Source organism: Physeter macrocephalus, chromosome 13, assembly GCF_002837175.3.
Source record: "Physeter macrocephalus isolate SW-GA chromosome 13, ASM283717v5, whole genome shotgun sequence".
Lineage (NCBI taxonomy): Eukaryota > Metazoa > Chordata > Mammalia > Artiodactyla > Physeteridae > Physeter > Physeter macrocephalus.
Window position 1 is genome coordinate 82,048,593 of NC_041226.1, and position 15,250 is coordinate 82,063,842.

The 15,250-nt window shown below is 54.4% G+C and overlaps 1 protein-coding gene across 7 annotated transcripts in view; it reads right to left on the bottom strand.

Annotated features, from left to right (window-relative positions):
* Nucleotides 1-391: 391 nt before the first annotated feature.
* The window catches only part of EHMT1 (euchromatic histone lysine methyltransferase 1), a 151,736-nt gene continuing 136,877 nt past the window's right edge, over nt 392-15,250 (bottom strand). For all 7 annotated transcript variants that reach the window (XM_024126084.3, XM_024126083.3, XM_055089358.1 and 4 more), the window contains exons 22-27: nt 15,044-15,121; nt 13,948-14,063; nt 12,774-12,860; nt 12,259-12,337; nt 1,475-1,650; nt 392-1,374 (exon numbers count right to left, since the gene is read on the bottom strand). In XM_024126084.3, the coding sequence (XP_023981852.1) occupies nt 1,200-1,374; nt 1,475-1,650; nt 12,259-12,337; nt 12,774-12,860; nt 13,948-14,063; nt 15,044-15,121 (711 nt within the window). In that variant the 3' untranslated portion in view covers nt 392-1,199. The remainder of the gene's footprint in view (nt 1,375-1,474; nt 1,651-12,258; nt 12,338-12,773; nt 12,861-13,947; nt 14,064-15,043; nt 15,122-15,250) is intronic.

The following is a 15,250-nucleotide window of genomic DNA, read 5'->3' on the forward strand; positions in this document are numbered from 1 at the left end:
TCAGGTCCACCTTCTTAGACTCGGCACAGGGCTGGGCCTGCCCACTGGTCCCCGGAGCCGTGTGGGACCCCCACGAGCACCGCACCCCATGGGAAACACGGGTGTTTTGCAGAAACCAGTTGAAACATGATACCATGATGAAACCTCATTTAAAGTACTTCTTTTTTTTTTTTTTATTGATTTCATTGAAAACAGAACAAGAAATGGTCTGAGCCAAAAGACTGCTCTTAGAACCGTCAAAAACATTTTAACAGAAAAAATAAACATGACTGCATTATGAATGTTTTAGAAGAGTCGCACAAAAAAACCCACTGTTACTGCACTAATTACAGTATTTAAAAAAGTATATGCCAAAAAAAAGTATATGACCTGGCAGGCCATCACACAAAAGGTGATGGCAAATTTATTCACACTACAAGACTAACATTTTAAAAAAAGTTTTCTCCTGCATTTTATTCTAAAATCACTTTGTTCTCTTTATACAGTTGATAGTTTATTTTCACATGGTGAGTAGAAACCACACCAGAATCAGCACCGTTGTCTGTGTTTTCTGTTTTTTATTTTTTGTTTGTCCTAATGTCCAATAATGGTAGAAAATAAATCAGTTTATTCATCATCAGAGCGTGTGGCTTAGAAATCAACAGAAGGTGCCGGCCTCACGGCACTCGCAGGGCAAGTGTGGGTCCTCCGTGGGCCATGGCCCTCCTGCACCCCCAGACCGCTTCCTTGAAAAGAAACGCGTTAGAGGTCTGGTATATAGGACTAGATATAGGACTTCTTTAAAAAGCAAACCCACGTTTTCTCCAAGGTCAGTGGCGGCTCGGCCCTGACCTCTCAAGGAGCGGTGGGGACAGGGTCTGCGCGGCCCCAGGAGCCGGCACCAGCCCCTCGGGCCGCGGGTGGGTGACGGTGGCTTTGGTGGGGCCACACGGAGGGGTCTGGGTCGACAGGACACCGCCCACAAGCCCAGCGGTGGGACGGGAACGACGGAGAGCAGAGGGGAAACGAGAAACGTGGAAACGACAAAATCACCGTCAGAAACTCACGGGCGACACCAGTGCAGAGTCCCAGAGCGCCCACCGCGCAGCCCGGCCCCGCCAGCACCAGGCCAGGACCTCAGACATCGTCGTGTGCGCTTCTCCTTTTCTCCCCGAACCTCAGCGTGAACGGCATCCGCTTGGGCGCCCGGGCCGCGGCTCTCATAGCGGGTCGGCGGGGGAGGAGCTGGTGTCAGGCAGCCCATCCTCTTGGGCGGCCTGGGCGCCGGCCTGCCGCTGGGCCAGGGCGGCGCTGGAGTGCCGGCACTTGGGGGAGCCGCAGCGGCAGCTGAACAGCTTGCCTTTGATGTCCCAGAAGCGCTCTCCGTAGTCGAACCTGGGGGGAGAGCAGAGCTGGGCGGGCGTCTGGGCCCACCTAGCCCAACCCGGGCCGTCCAGTCTGGGGCAGGTAGCACATGCGCCTGGCGGGCACCTACCCCAGCTGCTCCCCGGCCTCGATCAGGCGGGTGCTGAAGAAGGCGATCCTGGGGAAGCGCAGGTCCTGGTGGGACATGAAGACACGCACGGGCACCAGGTTGGGCTCGCAGTGGTGGTTGATGAAGCGGCTGACGTTGCCATAGAAACGTGCATCGATGCAGTACAGCTCTCCGTCCTGGGGGAGACACTCACTGAGCGTCCCAGGAGGGCAGGCGTGGGCACCGCCACTGCCACGCAGCGGACGTCACCCTCTCCTCCCCCTCCCTCCTGGGGCTTCAACTCGGGGGGTGAAAACGAGCGCAAACATGGATAATCTATGTGGCCGGCACCATCCCATCCGACGCTCTGATGCTGTCAGCACCAGGACAGAGGAGGACAGCGTTATGGGAACCACGTGGGGTGGCTAAGGGGCCACATGGTCCTGTAAGGACCACCGGGCAGCACAACTCCCCAGGGACCTGGTGATGGAGGAGCTGGAGTACAACCTAGCAGGAGTGGGAGACGCAGGGGGCACTGAGTAGGGGGGCAGGGGAGCGGGGGGCAGCGGGGCAGAGCTGCTTGGGGGCTGAGGGGCTAAGGGACAGAGGGACAGCGGGAGGGAAGCTGCCCGGTCGCTCACGAGGGGACTCAGAAAACCACAGTCCCTTCAGGGCAGAGAAGAGCCCCGGGACCGGGGCCCCAACCGTGCCTCTGGCATTGCTGCCGTGGTAATGACACAGGGCAGAAGGGGCTGAGCTGACCGTGAGAAAGGGGCCTGGTCTAACCACCCGAGCCCTGAGAAAGCAGAGTTTTCTCTGGAAAGATCCAGAGCACAAGATCGACCCAAAGTCAGAGGGGCCGCACAGCGAGGACACCCACCCAGACCCGAACCCCCGAGGGAGCAGCAAGCGTGCCGTCGGCCACTGCGGTCTGACCCTCACGCCGGGGGCCAGGGGGCCAGGGAAGAGCCTCATCTATGCTGATTTTCTCCCCTTTTCTGTGTCTTTATCCATAAAGGCAAGAGTAAGAAATCCTTGGAGGAAGTGAAACATGTTTTCACTTTTCCTCTTTTCTTTTTTCCTGAGCTGAACAAGAGGCTAAAGGAGCAGCAGAAAGGGGCAGGTGATAAGCAGGTTCCCGTGCGACGGAGGAAGGAGGCCCTGGGCTGGACCCCAAGCGGCGAAGGGCCCTGCAGACACCGCCTCTACCACCCAGGGGCGGCCCGGACACCCCCTCCCCTCTGGGTCCCTAAGGGGAGCCCTTGTAAGGGTCCCGCGTGGAGACCCCGCCCAGAGCCTGCAGGACCCGCAGGTGGCCCCCCAGGGACACCAAGGCTTCCTGGGGGACAAGTGGGGGTTCTGCCCACTGGTCCCTGGCCCTGGGCCCCCGCCACGCCGCCCACACTTCCCACGAGGTATGTCCTGAGCCCTTGGTCACCCACCTGCACCAAGTGGGGGCCACCCATCCTGAAGACCTCACCACCGCTTGGCCTGGTCCCAAGAATTCCCCTCTATGAGAACACTGTGTCCCTCCTGCGACAAACGGCCTTTCTCGGGTCTTTAAGATGTGTCCTTTCAGATGTATATGCTGCTTTTTTAAAGCTTCTCCGATCCAGAAACCACCCACACCTGGTTCTGAGGCAAAAATACTGTGGGGAGGGAGCCCCACGCCCACACGAGCCACCCACATCGTGACTCTAAGATGCTGAGGGCGTGAGGGCACCCGGGTTAACCAGGGGACTCGAGCAGAGGCTTGAAGCGGGAGGAGATGGGGACAGAGCAGGTGTTTGGAAGGTTCCAGAAAAGCAAAGAGAGGGACAGACTCAGCAGCATGAGGACAGGTGATCAGACCCAGTAACACCTGGAAGGCAGAGCCGGAAAGTTCCCTGATGCCTCAGATAGTGGGTGGGGGAGTGAGGCATGGGCGGATGGCCCAGTGGGTATGGGCACTCTGACACGCCAACACTCGGGGACACACAGGCCTGAGCTGGAATGGCCGGGGGACGCGCTGCATCCGTGGCTTTTTACGTGCCCAGAATGAACGACCCATGGGGCAAGACTGAAGAGGGCTACCTGCTCAGGCCCAGGAGGAGTGGACTAGAGCAAGCAGGAGACACACACGGCTGGGGGCCGGGGCTGAGGGCCCAGAGTCAGACGTACTCGGGTTGCCAGGACCCTCCCGGGGGCACAGCCCGGTGTGCGGGGCTGAAGAGAAGGAAAGGCCAAGGGTCAAAGGCAGAGGTCGCAGAAACGGGAGGAGAGAGGGTGGCCACTGGAGGGATGTCCCTACGGGGGCCGGGGGCTGGCAGGGGTCCAGGAGCTGCTCAGGGGAGGAGCTGAGAAATGAGCACAGCAATTAGACAGGGTTAACTCCATGTCTTAGAATCTGATAATTAAGAAACGGGCTTGGAATCTGCAGTGTTTTTACAGAAGCACCAGCCAGAGCAGTCTGGAGACAGAAAGCTCCTCCCACACAGGTTAAGTGGGGAGCGTGGAGAGGCCTGCGTGGGGCCCCCTCGGGGCACCCAGGAACGCCCCCTCCGCCCCTCCCCGGACGGCGACCGCACATGCCCCACATGTCAGAGGATGTTGGTGAGAATCAGGGCGCTGGCCTGTGGTCAGGCAAGCTGCCTGGTCTGCGGAGACTCGAGACAGCCTGACAAAGCATTTCAGAAAAAGCAACAAAGAAAATGCCTCGTGAAGAAGCGGACGCTCCGGGAAGGCTCCTCCACGGGGGTCGAGCTCAGCAGCTGGCGTTTCTAGCTGTGCTGCACAGCGGGCACGAGGCTGGGGGTCTAGGGCCCTGCGAACCTTCCTTGCTGCAGGTGGGACCCTGAGGGCTGCACTTCAGGGCGAGGGTCACTGCAGGGGAGGCTGGGCTAGACTCAGAGAGGCTGGCGGCTGCAGCTCAGCCCCGAACCACCCTCGTTCCCACAAATGGACCAAGTGATTCCAGATGCGGGCTCCGAAGCCTCAGTGCATTTCTTCAGGCAGGTTTGCAAATACAGAGCTTGGAACCCAAACAAAAACTAATCAGGAAAAAGGGGCAATGGGCAAACAGAATGAAAATAAGCAGGAAACCCCCAGACACTAGACACAGACCCACAGGGCACAGATGCTCGGGGGCAGGCTCTGGGGACACACGCAGGCCAGCCTACGGGCCAGTGCAGGCCGACCACCGGCAGCACCACGCCCTGGGCTGAAGCAGGCGTGAGACTACAAACCAGTAATGAGGGCCCAGCAACGGCCCATAAAGTCAGACTAGCCACCATGCCACTACAGCAAGCACAAGAGAGACTGCGGGGCGTTCCAACAGATGCAGAAAAGCACTGGACACAACCTAACGTCAATCCTGGTCACGCTCGGTGGACAGGGGCGGAGCTCTGAGCGCCGGCAGCCACGGGAGCCTGGCTTCTGGAAGCTTTCTCTACCAAGGCGGGCCCAGCGGCCCGGCCGGAGGGGACTGTCTGCTGATGGCAAGGCCGTGTCCACTGAGAAGAGAACTCACAAATAAATGCTACATCTAGTCAGTGAGTTTAACAGGTCACAGAGTTAAAAGTTAGTTGGAAAAAAATAGCTATTTCTATTTATCAAGCAACTAAAATAGGGGGAAAAATGCCATTTACAAGAGCACTGAAATGGTCCAATACCAGGATCCTGCTCCCAACCACGAAGGAGCAGCCAGCACTGGACCTGCCCTCCTGCCAGGACTCTCCAGACGCTTGGGACACGTGTGCCCGGGACACGGCCGAGCCTCCCATGAAGCTGCCAGTCACCACCACGCGGCCCCAGGGAATGAGGACACATCCACCCAAAGCCTGACATGAATGTTCTCCAAAGCTGCGCTAACCGCCAACGCCTGGAAACAGCCCAACTGCGTCTGCTGTGGATGGAGGAGCGGCCTGAGGGGTATCCACACGATGCAGCAGTGATGACCCAACCAACACGAACATGTGACACCGCAGATGAGCCCCCAGAGGTTCCCTCCACCAGGGAGAGGGCCAGACCCAGAGGCCACGTGCCGTGGGAATCCACCCGTACGACATTCTGGAAAGGGCAAACGGCAGGGACAGTGGGGCCGGGTGTCCCCGAGCTGGTCTGCATATCTCGGTGCAGTGGTGCTCACCCCAGTGCAGAACCGGAAGAAGACCCCAGCCTCGCTCGCTCATAGAACCCCACCCCCTGGGCAACCTGTGACTTGCTTCTCATGAAAGCCACTCCCGCGATCAGGTCACACCGTGCATGGTTCTCCTGCCGGCCTTCAAGAAGGGGGCTGTGTGCTTGGGGCCCCTGGGAGCAGACAAGAGCCCCGACTGGACCTCAGTCCTGCAGCCAAGAACTGCGTTCTGACAACCAGCATGTGAGCCCGAGGACTCCGAGGTCCAAGGTCCAGAAAAGACGCAGCCAGACCACGCCTGGACGGCTTGGGTGACGCTGAGCAGAGGACCCTGAGATCACTGATGGGGCAAGAACAAGGAGACGCCTATCAAAACCAACAGAGCTGGACACATAAATGGGTGAATTTCCTACATATAAATTAGGCCTCAGTAAACAAATCAGCACCAGAACACTTCTACGAGGACATCTACAAAAAGCTCACAGCTCACATCACACTTAGTGGTCAAAGAATGAATGTTTTTCCCTTGACAGAGACGGGCAAGGATGTCCCCTCCCACTGCTGAGACCCCAGCCAGGCTCTCAGCACAGACTTAGACGGGCAAGGAAGAAGTAGAGCTGTCTTTACTCACACATGACACAGTTATGTATACAGAAAATCCTAGAGAATCGTCAAAAAAGCTACTGTAATTAATAAGTGGATTTGGCAAGGTCGATATACAAAAAACCAACTATTTCCATGTCCTAGCAACAATCAGAAAACGAAGTAAACAGCAGCACTGTTTACGAAAGCATAAGAGCAAGGAATACTTGGGAATAAACTTAAGGGACCATGTGTAAGATCTACACCCTGAGAGCCCGCAAGCTCTGCGGAGACCTGGACGCGACACCAGGGACCAGGAGGAGACCTAACGCTGTGCAGACGCCGACGCCCTAAACTGAGCAACAAACGGGAGGCAACCCCAGCAGGGCTCCGGCCACGGCTTCCTGTACTGATGCCGATTCCAGAATCTACAGGGAAACGCAAAGGACACAGAAAAGGTGAAACAGCTTTTGGAGGAAACAGGGTCTGAGCACAATGCGACCTGGTTTCAGGGTTTAGTCTCACGGCCGTACCGGCGCACCCTGGCTTGCTGAACTTTGCAGACACCGCGTCCAGTGGGTCTGCGGGCTCCATTCTTCCAACAGTATCTGCTTACTTCCTGTCTCCATCACATTCTGATAATTCTCATAGTATTTTAAACGTTTTCAGTACTACTGTATTTGTTACGGTCTCTGTGGTCAGTGACCTTTGATATTACTACTATGACCTGCTGAAGGCTCAGATGATGGTTAGCATTTTTTAGCAATAAAGTATCTTTTGATTAAGGTATCTACATTATTTTTTAAGACAATGCTAGGGGCTTCCCTGGTGGTGCAGTGGTTGAGAATCTGCCTGTCAGTGCAAGGGACACGGGTTCGAGCCCTGGTCTGGGAGGATCCCACATGCCGCGGAGCAACTGGGCCTGTGAGCCACAATTACTGAGCCTGCGCGTCTGGAGCCTGTGCTCCGCAACAAGAGAGGCCGCGACAGTGAGAGGCCTGCGCACCGCGATGAAGAGTGGCCCCCGCTTGCCACAACTAGGGAGAGCCCTTGCACAGAAACAAAGACCCAACACAGCCATAAATAAATAAATTTAAAAATTCACGACATATGTCAATATTTAAAAAAAAAAAAAAAGACAATGCTATTGCACACTTAATAGCCTATAGTATAAACATGACTTTTAGATGCACTGGGACCAAAAAAAAAAAAAAGTGTGTACTGTAACACGCTCTACTGTAATATTCACTATGTTGCTGGTCTGGAACTGAACCTGCAGCATCTCCGAGGTGTGCCTGTGATCAGGACAGAGTGATGTAGGTTACGGATTGGCAAATAAATCAAAGGAACAAAACACAGTCCAGACAGACCTACTTTCAATGGTGTAAGTAGACTTTACATTCACATGGACAAAAGGGAACCTCGACCCCTATCTTACACCAAAAACAAAAATCAATGCAAAACGTGAGACCTGAAACCGTAAGATTTCTAGAAGAAAACAGAGGTGGGAAGCCCTTTGATATTGGTCTCGAATGATTTTTTGGATTTGACACCAAAAGCAAAGACAACAAAAGCAAAAATAAACAAGTAGACTACACTAAACTAAAAAGCTTCTGCACAGCAAAGGAAACCATCAACAAAATGAAAAAGCAGGTACCAGGTGTTCCCTGGTGGTCCACGGGTTAAGACTCAGTGCTTTCACTGCCATAGGCCCAGGTTCACTCCCTGGTCGGGGAACTAAGATCCTGCAAGCCGAGAGGTGGGGCAAAAAAAAAAAAAAAAAAAAAAAGGCAGCTACCAAATGGGAGAAAATATTTGCAAACCGTGTGTCTGATAAGGGGTTATTATCCAAAATATATAAAGAACTCACACAACTCAGCAGCAAAAAAACAAAAGCCAATTTTAAAAATGGGCAGAGGAACTGAATAATCATCTTTCCAAAGACACACAGATGGCCAACAGGTACATGAAAAGATGCTCAACATCACTAATTATCAGAGAAATGCACATCAAAACCACAATGATTAATCACCTCACACCTCTCAGAATGACCGTCATCAAAAAGACAAGCAGCACTGGTGAGGGTGTGGAGAAAAGGGAGCCCTTGGTGCACTGCTGGGGGGAAGGTAAATTGGTGCGGCCACTGTGGACAGCAGCGTGGAGCTTCCTCAAGAAGGTGAGAATAGAACTGCCGTATGATCCAGCAATCCCACTCCAGGGTATTAACGAAGGAAACAAAACCACAACCTTGAAGAGATATCTGCTCCCCCATGTCCAGTGCAGCATTATTCACAACACCCAAGATATGGAAATAACCAAGTGTCCATTAATGGATAAGAAAATGTGGCATACACATACAGTGGAATACTACTCAGCCTTAAAAAAAAACCCTGCCATTTGGGACAATATGGATGAACCTCAAGGGCATCATCTAAGTGAGATAAGCCAGCAGAGACAAAGACGGCATGGTGTCACTTTATGTGGCATCTTACTTTTTTTTTTTTAAGGCAAACTCTCATGGAAACCGAGTAGAATAGTGGTTGCCAGCGGGGTGAGGAGTAGGGGAAACAGGGAGACAGTAAATTTATAAAATGAAAAAGGTCTGAGGATCAAATGTATAACATGGCGACTACAGTTGATGACACTGTTTTGTACAGCCAAAATTTGCTAAGAGAAGAGAACTTAAGTGATCTCACCAAAAAAAAACCATGGTAAGTGAAAAAAACAAACCATACACAAAAGTTCTTGAAACAGATCATAGATCTAAATGTAGTTTTGCTAAAATATAAAAATTCTAGAGAAAGGAGCAAATCTTCACAACCTTGCAGTAAAGATATCTTAGGACACATAAAGCACTAAACAATTAAAAACGTTTCCTATTCTGTGAAGAGGAAGGAAAGGCAGGAGAGAAATACAACACACGTTGGACAAAGGGTACCACCATTCAGGGCTCGTGAAGAGCTCTTATGACAAACGGCCCGATGGAACAACCCGCAACAAATTTTTAAAACTTCTCCACAAACGATGATGTAAGGAAGCCACTAAGCCGTGAAAAGACGCTGCCATATAATGAAGATGTGGTACATACAGTGGACTATTACTCAGCCATAAAATGGAACGAAATAGTGTCATTTGCAGAGATGTGGATGGACCTAAAGACTCACACCGAGTGAAATAAGTCAGAAAAACTAATATCGTATAATACTGCTTATATGTGGAATCTAGAAAAATGGTACAGATGAACGTATTTGCAAAGGAGGAATAGAGACACAGATGTAGAGAACAAACATATGGACCCCAAGTGGGGGAAGGGAGGGTGGGATGAACTGGGAGAGTGGGACTGACATATACACACTACTGTGTATAAGATAGGTAACTAATGAGAACCTGCTGTATAGCACAGGAGCTCTACTCAATGCTCTGTGGTGACCTAAACGGGAAGGAAATCCAAAAAAAGAGGGGATATATGTATAGCTGATTCACTTTGCTGTACAGCAGAAACACAACATGGTAAAGCAACTATACTCCAATAAAAATTATTAAAAAAAAAAAAAAGACGCTGCCATCATGGGGCATCAGAATTAGTGTCTGAGCTGCCCTTTCCTGCTGGTGAGTGTGGGGGGAACAAGCCCTCCGGAAACTGTTTGCCGTTTCTTCTAAAGTCAGTAAGTGAACACTCACCAGACGGCAGTAATTCTACCCCCAAGAATGTACCGAGAGAAACAAGGACTCACATCCACAGAAGTCAAGTCTGAAAATCCACCGCAGGTGCACTCCTGGCCATAAAAGCCAGAACCAGCAGGTCCACCCGCAGGCCAGCACACAGTCCCGCACGGCTATCTGGGTCACCACTACCAACGGGAAGGAGAGGACGGCCCAGCGAACCATCACAGGTCAACGCTATGACCCTAACCGGATTCACAGGTCAGTGCTCTGACCCTAACTGGTTCACAGGTCAATGCTCTGACCCTAACTGGATTCACGGGTTCAAAGCTCTGACCCTAACCTGGTTCACAGGTCAATCCTCTGACCGTAACTGGGTTCACAGGTTCAATGCTCTGACCCTATCCTGGTTCACCTGTCAATGCTCTGACCCTAACTGGTTCACAGGTCAATGCTCTGACCCTAACTGGATTCACAGGCTCAAAGCTCTGACCCTATCCTGGTTTACAGGCCAGTGCTCTGACCCTAACTGGTTCACAGGTCAGTGCTCTGACCCTATCCTGGTTCACAGGTCAGCGCTCTGACCCCAAATGGATTCACAGGCTCAAAGCTCTGACCCTATCCTGGTTTACAGATCAGTGCTCTGACCCTAACTGGTTCACAGGTCAGTGCTCTGACCCTAAATGGATTCACAGGCTCAAAGCTCTGACCCTATCCTGGTTTACAGATCAGTGCTCTGACCCTAACTGGTTCACAGGTCAGTGCTCTGACCCCAACTGGTTCACAGATTCAAAGCTCTGACCCTCCCTAACCTGGTTCACGGGTCAATACTATGATCCCTAATGAGGTTTACAGGTTCGATGCCATGATCTAATCTGGCTCACAGGTTCAATGCTATGCAATCAAATCCCTACAGGGGTTTTGTGGAACTTGTCAAGCTGATTTTAAAACATATGGAAACTTCGAGAGACCAAGAAGAGCAGACGCTCCCAAGAAGCCCAAGGTAAGGGGAGGTAAACTAGGATAATTAATACAGTACAGGCTGCCCAAGGCAGTCAGCAGACAGAGGCCAATCCAAGCTCTCGTGGACGCCTGACTTATGACAAAATCGGCACTGCTGAGGGGTGCGGAAAGGACAATCTTTTCAACAAACGGTGCTCAGTCACACAGATGTCAATACAGAGAAAAAAAATAAAGCTTGACCCCCTTCAGCAAAAAAGCAAAATATAACTTCTGGGAAATAATATAAATGTGTATCTTTGTGACCTGAGTTTTAGAAAAACTTATCTTGGACATTACAGAAACCCAACCTGTATACATAAAAAGACTGCAAAGTTGGAGGATAATAAAAATAAGAACTTCTGTTCATTAAAAGACATTGTCAGGAAGTAAACAAGCCACAGAGGGAAGATACCTGCAAGTCAAACATCAGGAAAGAGCACTGATCCAGAACATGGAAAGAACTGCTGCAAACCAGTAAGAGGCAAACTGCTCAGCAGACGCAGGTGGGCAGGAAACCCGGCCCGGCTGCAGCGCCACACACACAGACACACACACAGACACACACACTGACACACACACACACACACACACACACACACGCACACACACGCACACACACGCACGCAGTGCCGTGGGGAAGGCCTGGCCCCTCGGCCCTGGGTTAGAGCCGCGCCCCAAGCTGCAGCCTCCAGGAACACAGGCTCCTCTTCCAGACACTTGTCTCACAAATGCTGACTGACCCCTTAGGGTGTGGCTGCAGGGGTAGGGCGGGGTCAGGCGATGAGCAGGGCGCTCTGAAGACAAAGCCAAGAGTGGCAGGCACGGGAAGGTGAGCGCCTGGCTTCACCCGACCTACAGGTGGCTGTTCAGGGGTCTCGCAGCTGCTGCGGGGGACAGAGTACTTGTTTCCCCGCCTCCACCTGAACTCCCTCCCACTGGCAGTGACGGCGAGTTCTTAGAAGGTCTGAAGTCAGCAATTTATGAATTAAGGAGCAACCCTGGGAGCCAGGACAAGGCAGAGGGCAGCCTGCGATGGCTCAGAAACTGCCCTGGAAACCAAGGCCCGGAGCGGACGAAGCCAGGGTCCAGCTCTTCTACCCGCACCTGGGAGGGCACCGGGGTCACAGAGAGACGCACCCACCCTGTTCACAAGTGTGACCCTCACTCCACACGAAGGCTCGCCCCCATGCACGTGGCCCCCGAGCCTCTTGGCGGCCCTCACCCTCGCTGAGAAGGAAGGTAGGGCTCAGAGGCTGGAGGGACGTGTCCGAGGTCCCACAGCCTCACGCGAGGCTCGCTGGGCAAGCTCAAGACCTCTGGGATCGGGGACCCAGCGCCGGTCTGGCGGGCGAGCCTCCTTACCAGCCCGGGCCCTGCCAGCAGGCCCCTCCACGCAGCACAGTCCCATCAGCTCTACGCCCAACCCCTCAGGACGCATTACCTTGTTGTCAAGGTCAAAGAGGTAAGAATCTTCCTCACGCACGTCAGCTTCCGAGTCAGAGATGAGCTCCCCGACATACCTGCGGGGGCAGAGGCAGACGAAAACGTGACAGGCGCATGTCACCCAGGACCCAGACGCAGGGCACAGGGGCCCTGACGGAGCCCACATGACTGAGAATTCTGCCTGTGACTTAACAGGGACTTCATCCGGGTCCCAGAAAATGATGACACAGAAACCCTCTATCTGACCAGGGATCCAAAATGATCATCCCCTACACGTCACGAAGTGCTGACGGATCTTCTGAAATAAGCTATGAGCTGGTGAGAAAGCGCAGGCAGGAACGCAGAGGTAGGCGGGGGCTGCCCGCAGCGTGAACGCACAGCCAGGCCCAGGCAGCCCCTCCCCGGTGAGCCTGGGGGCCCCACACTGGCCAGTGTGCACTCCTAGTCCCTCCCCGATGGCTGCACCCTCCTCCGTGACAGCAGCAGCCCTGGGCTGACCAGGCCCTCACTTACTCGCAAACAAAGGTGCCCAGTGGGATGTCCTGCAGGGACCGCACGCCCCAGCCCATGTTCTGCGTCCGATAGAGCTGCAGCCTCGTCCTGGAAAACAGGATCAGCCACTCACGGCCACGTTCCACCACACTCAGCTCACACTTATGTTACCACACGAGTGACAGGAGTAAACAACACAGAAAATACAACTTTCATGTCTGGAAATGCGTTGGAACTTCGCATGCAATGCAGCAGTGACTCCTAGAGTTACCCCCCCCCCAAACCCCCTCCCCGCACCAAGGCGCCACGCACAGCGTCCTTCACACTCTCAGGAGGCAGGGGAACCTCAGAAACCTGCTTGAGGGTCAGCGCGTGGAACACGGCCCCCGGCCCTCCCTGTGCCTCAGTGTCCACATCTCCAACATGTGATGAGGACCAAAGGGGTTACCAGCAGGCCCGCTGGCCCCAGGCTGCAATGCAGGTGAGCTCGGGCAGCGTGCCAACCACAGGCCCCGAGAGCTAGGGCATCCCGCCAGTCGTTTGTGTGTCCAGTGGCGTGTCTGTCCTCACCCCCAAGGACTTTCTGCCACACGCCAGGGCACAGAAGTATGCGCTGGTCACAAGGGCTGTAAGGTTACTGATATTAATAGACCCCAAAATACCATAACGTTCATGTTCAGCTAAACTTACATAGGATACCAATCTTCCCTCAAAATCTTTGATTTTCCAACTCTCGAGCATGTTCATGGAGGGAAGGTTCATGACCGGAACCCCAGGGTCTGGTTCTGGGTGGTCAGTGAACCAAGTGCCCGAGTACCCAGAGGCAACATGTTTTACATGAGACTCAGGACGTGGGTATGAGGGAACCACATGAGTGTTCACACCAGATCAGGACCTCGTGAGCTTGGACCACGCAGCTCTTGGCAAGCCTGCCTCTCGCCTCCGGGCCGTCTGACCTGAACCCAAGTCTGAGCGGGTAGGAAACATGGAAGGCTTCCGCTCTTTACGTCAACCTCTAACATCAGCAGAGGTCAAGGGCTCCGAGGAAGCCACCTCCACGTGCAAACACACATACGCTAAACACACGCTGCTCCCGTTTGTGGACACACACGTGAAACTAGAGAGCTGCCCAAGGGACTTGACTGCTTTCAAACTTTACCACGGAGACCCCGGCGCCAGCCCCGCGGCACCTCACCTGAGGCCGTTTTGCACGACGCGGTTCCGGCAGGTCCTCCAGCAGGAGCAGGCATGGTTGCACTCGAAGAGCAGGGGCGGCTCTGCCATGTTGAACTCGGGCAGGAGCCGGCCATCCTGCGGACAGACGCGCAGCGAGGGCTAAATAACTGACACCAACATGCCTCCTCAAATCAAAACACTGCCCCAGAAAGCATGGTTTCTGGCCAAACTCTACACCTGGGAGGACAGGGTAAGGCCACACACTCATGCTTTGTCCAAGGCCACGGGAAGGCTCTGGCCAGGAGTCTACATGGCTTTTGGAAACCTCTGGGACAGCTCTCCCTGGTCCCTGACTGTGGCCAGCCTGTCTGCCCCAGTCGACCTCCCCGCTTCCCCGTCGACCTCCCCGCTTCCCCGTCATCCTTTCTCAGCCTCCCTGAGGCCGTCAGCTCGTGAGCCCCTGGACTCCTGCTCTGCAGCCTCCAGCCTGGACCACCTGCCAGGACTACCTGCCACTCTGCAAACCCCGAGCTCCGGAGGGACCTGCCACCGCTTTTCTGTCCGACACCCGGGACGCAGCAGAGCCGCTGGGCTGAGCCCAGGCTGTGCAGCCGAGTCCGAGGCCCTGGCAGCTTCAGTGGCTGCTCTGAACAGCTAAGAACTTGCCCCCTCTCAGCACGGCCAGGCTTCGCAGGAAACACCAGGAGACCTGAGCCCCGCCAGTCCTGCCCACGACAGCTGAGCCTCTTGTTTGGACGACACTCTGATGCCCCCTTTGCTGTAATGTTGACTCTGTGCCAGTGGCCTCCACACCGGGCCTGTGTGCCCTCTCCACTCCAGGACACCCTGGCTCCTCTCCCAACAATGACCTCTGAACTCCCCAAACCAAAGCCAGGGAGGGCTCTCGTCTCAGACACCGGCCTTGGGAGCCCTTCTCCCCTCGGCTCCTCAGCTACCTCCAGGCCAGGCTCAGGGATGGCCACCTCTGCCGCCCAGTCCCTTCCGCCGGCCACCCCCAGGGCCCACAGAGGACGCTGGCTCCGTCCCCAGGACCCAGCCTCGGCCCCGCCCCCGTCCCGTCGCTCCTCCCCAGCCAGGCCCCCAGGCAGGCTCACCTTGTCGTACCAGCAGCGCATGCTCAGCTGGCCGCACATGCAGTTGCTGGAGGAGCAGTCGTCGATGCACACGCAGTACTGGGGGGAGGGGCACGTCAGATGGAGCCCCGCCCCGCCCCCCAGTGCTGTTCACAACTCCAGTGACAATCCTCAAAATTCTGACTCTTGAGGACACCGGGGGCGTGCAGCCCCTCAGGAAGGAGGGTG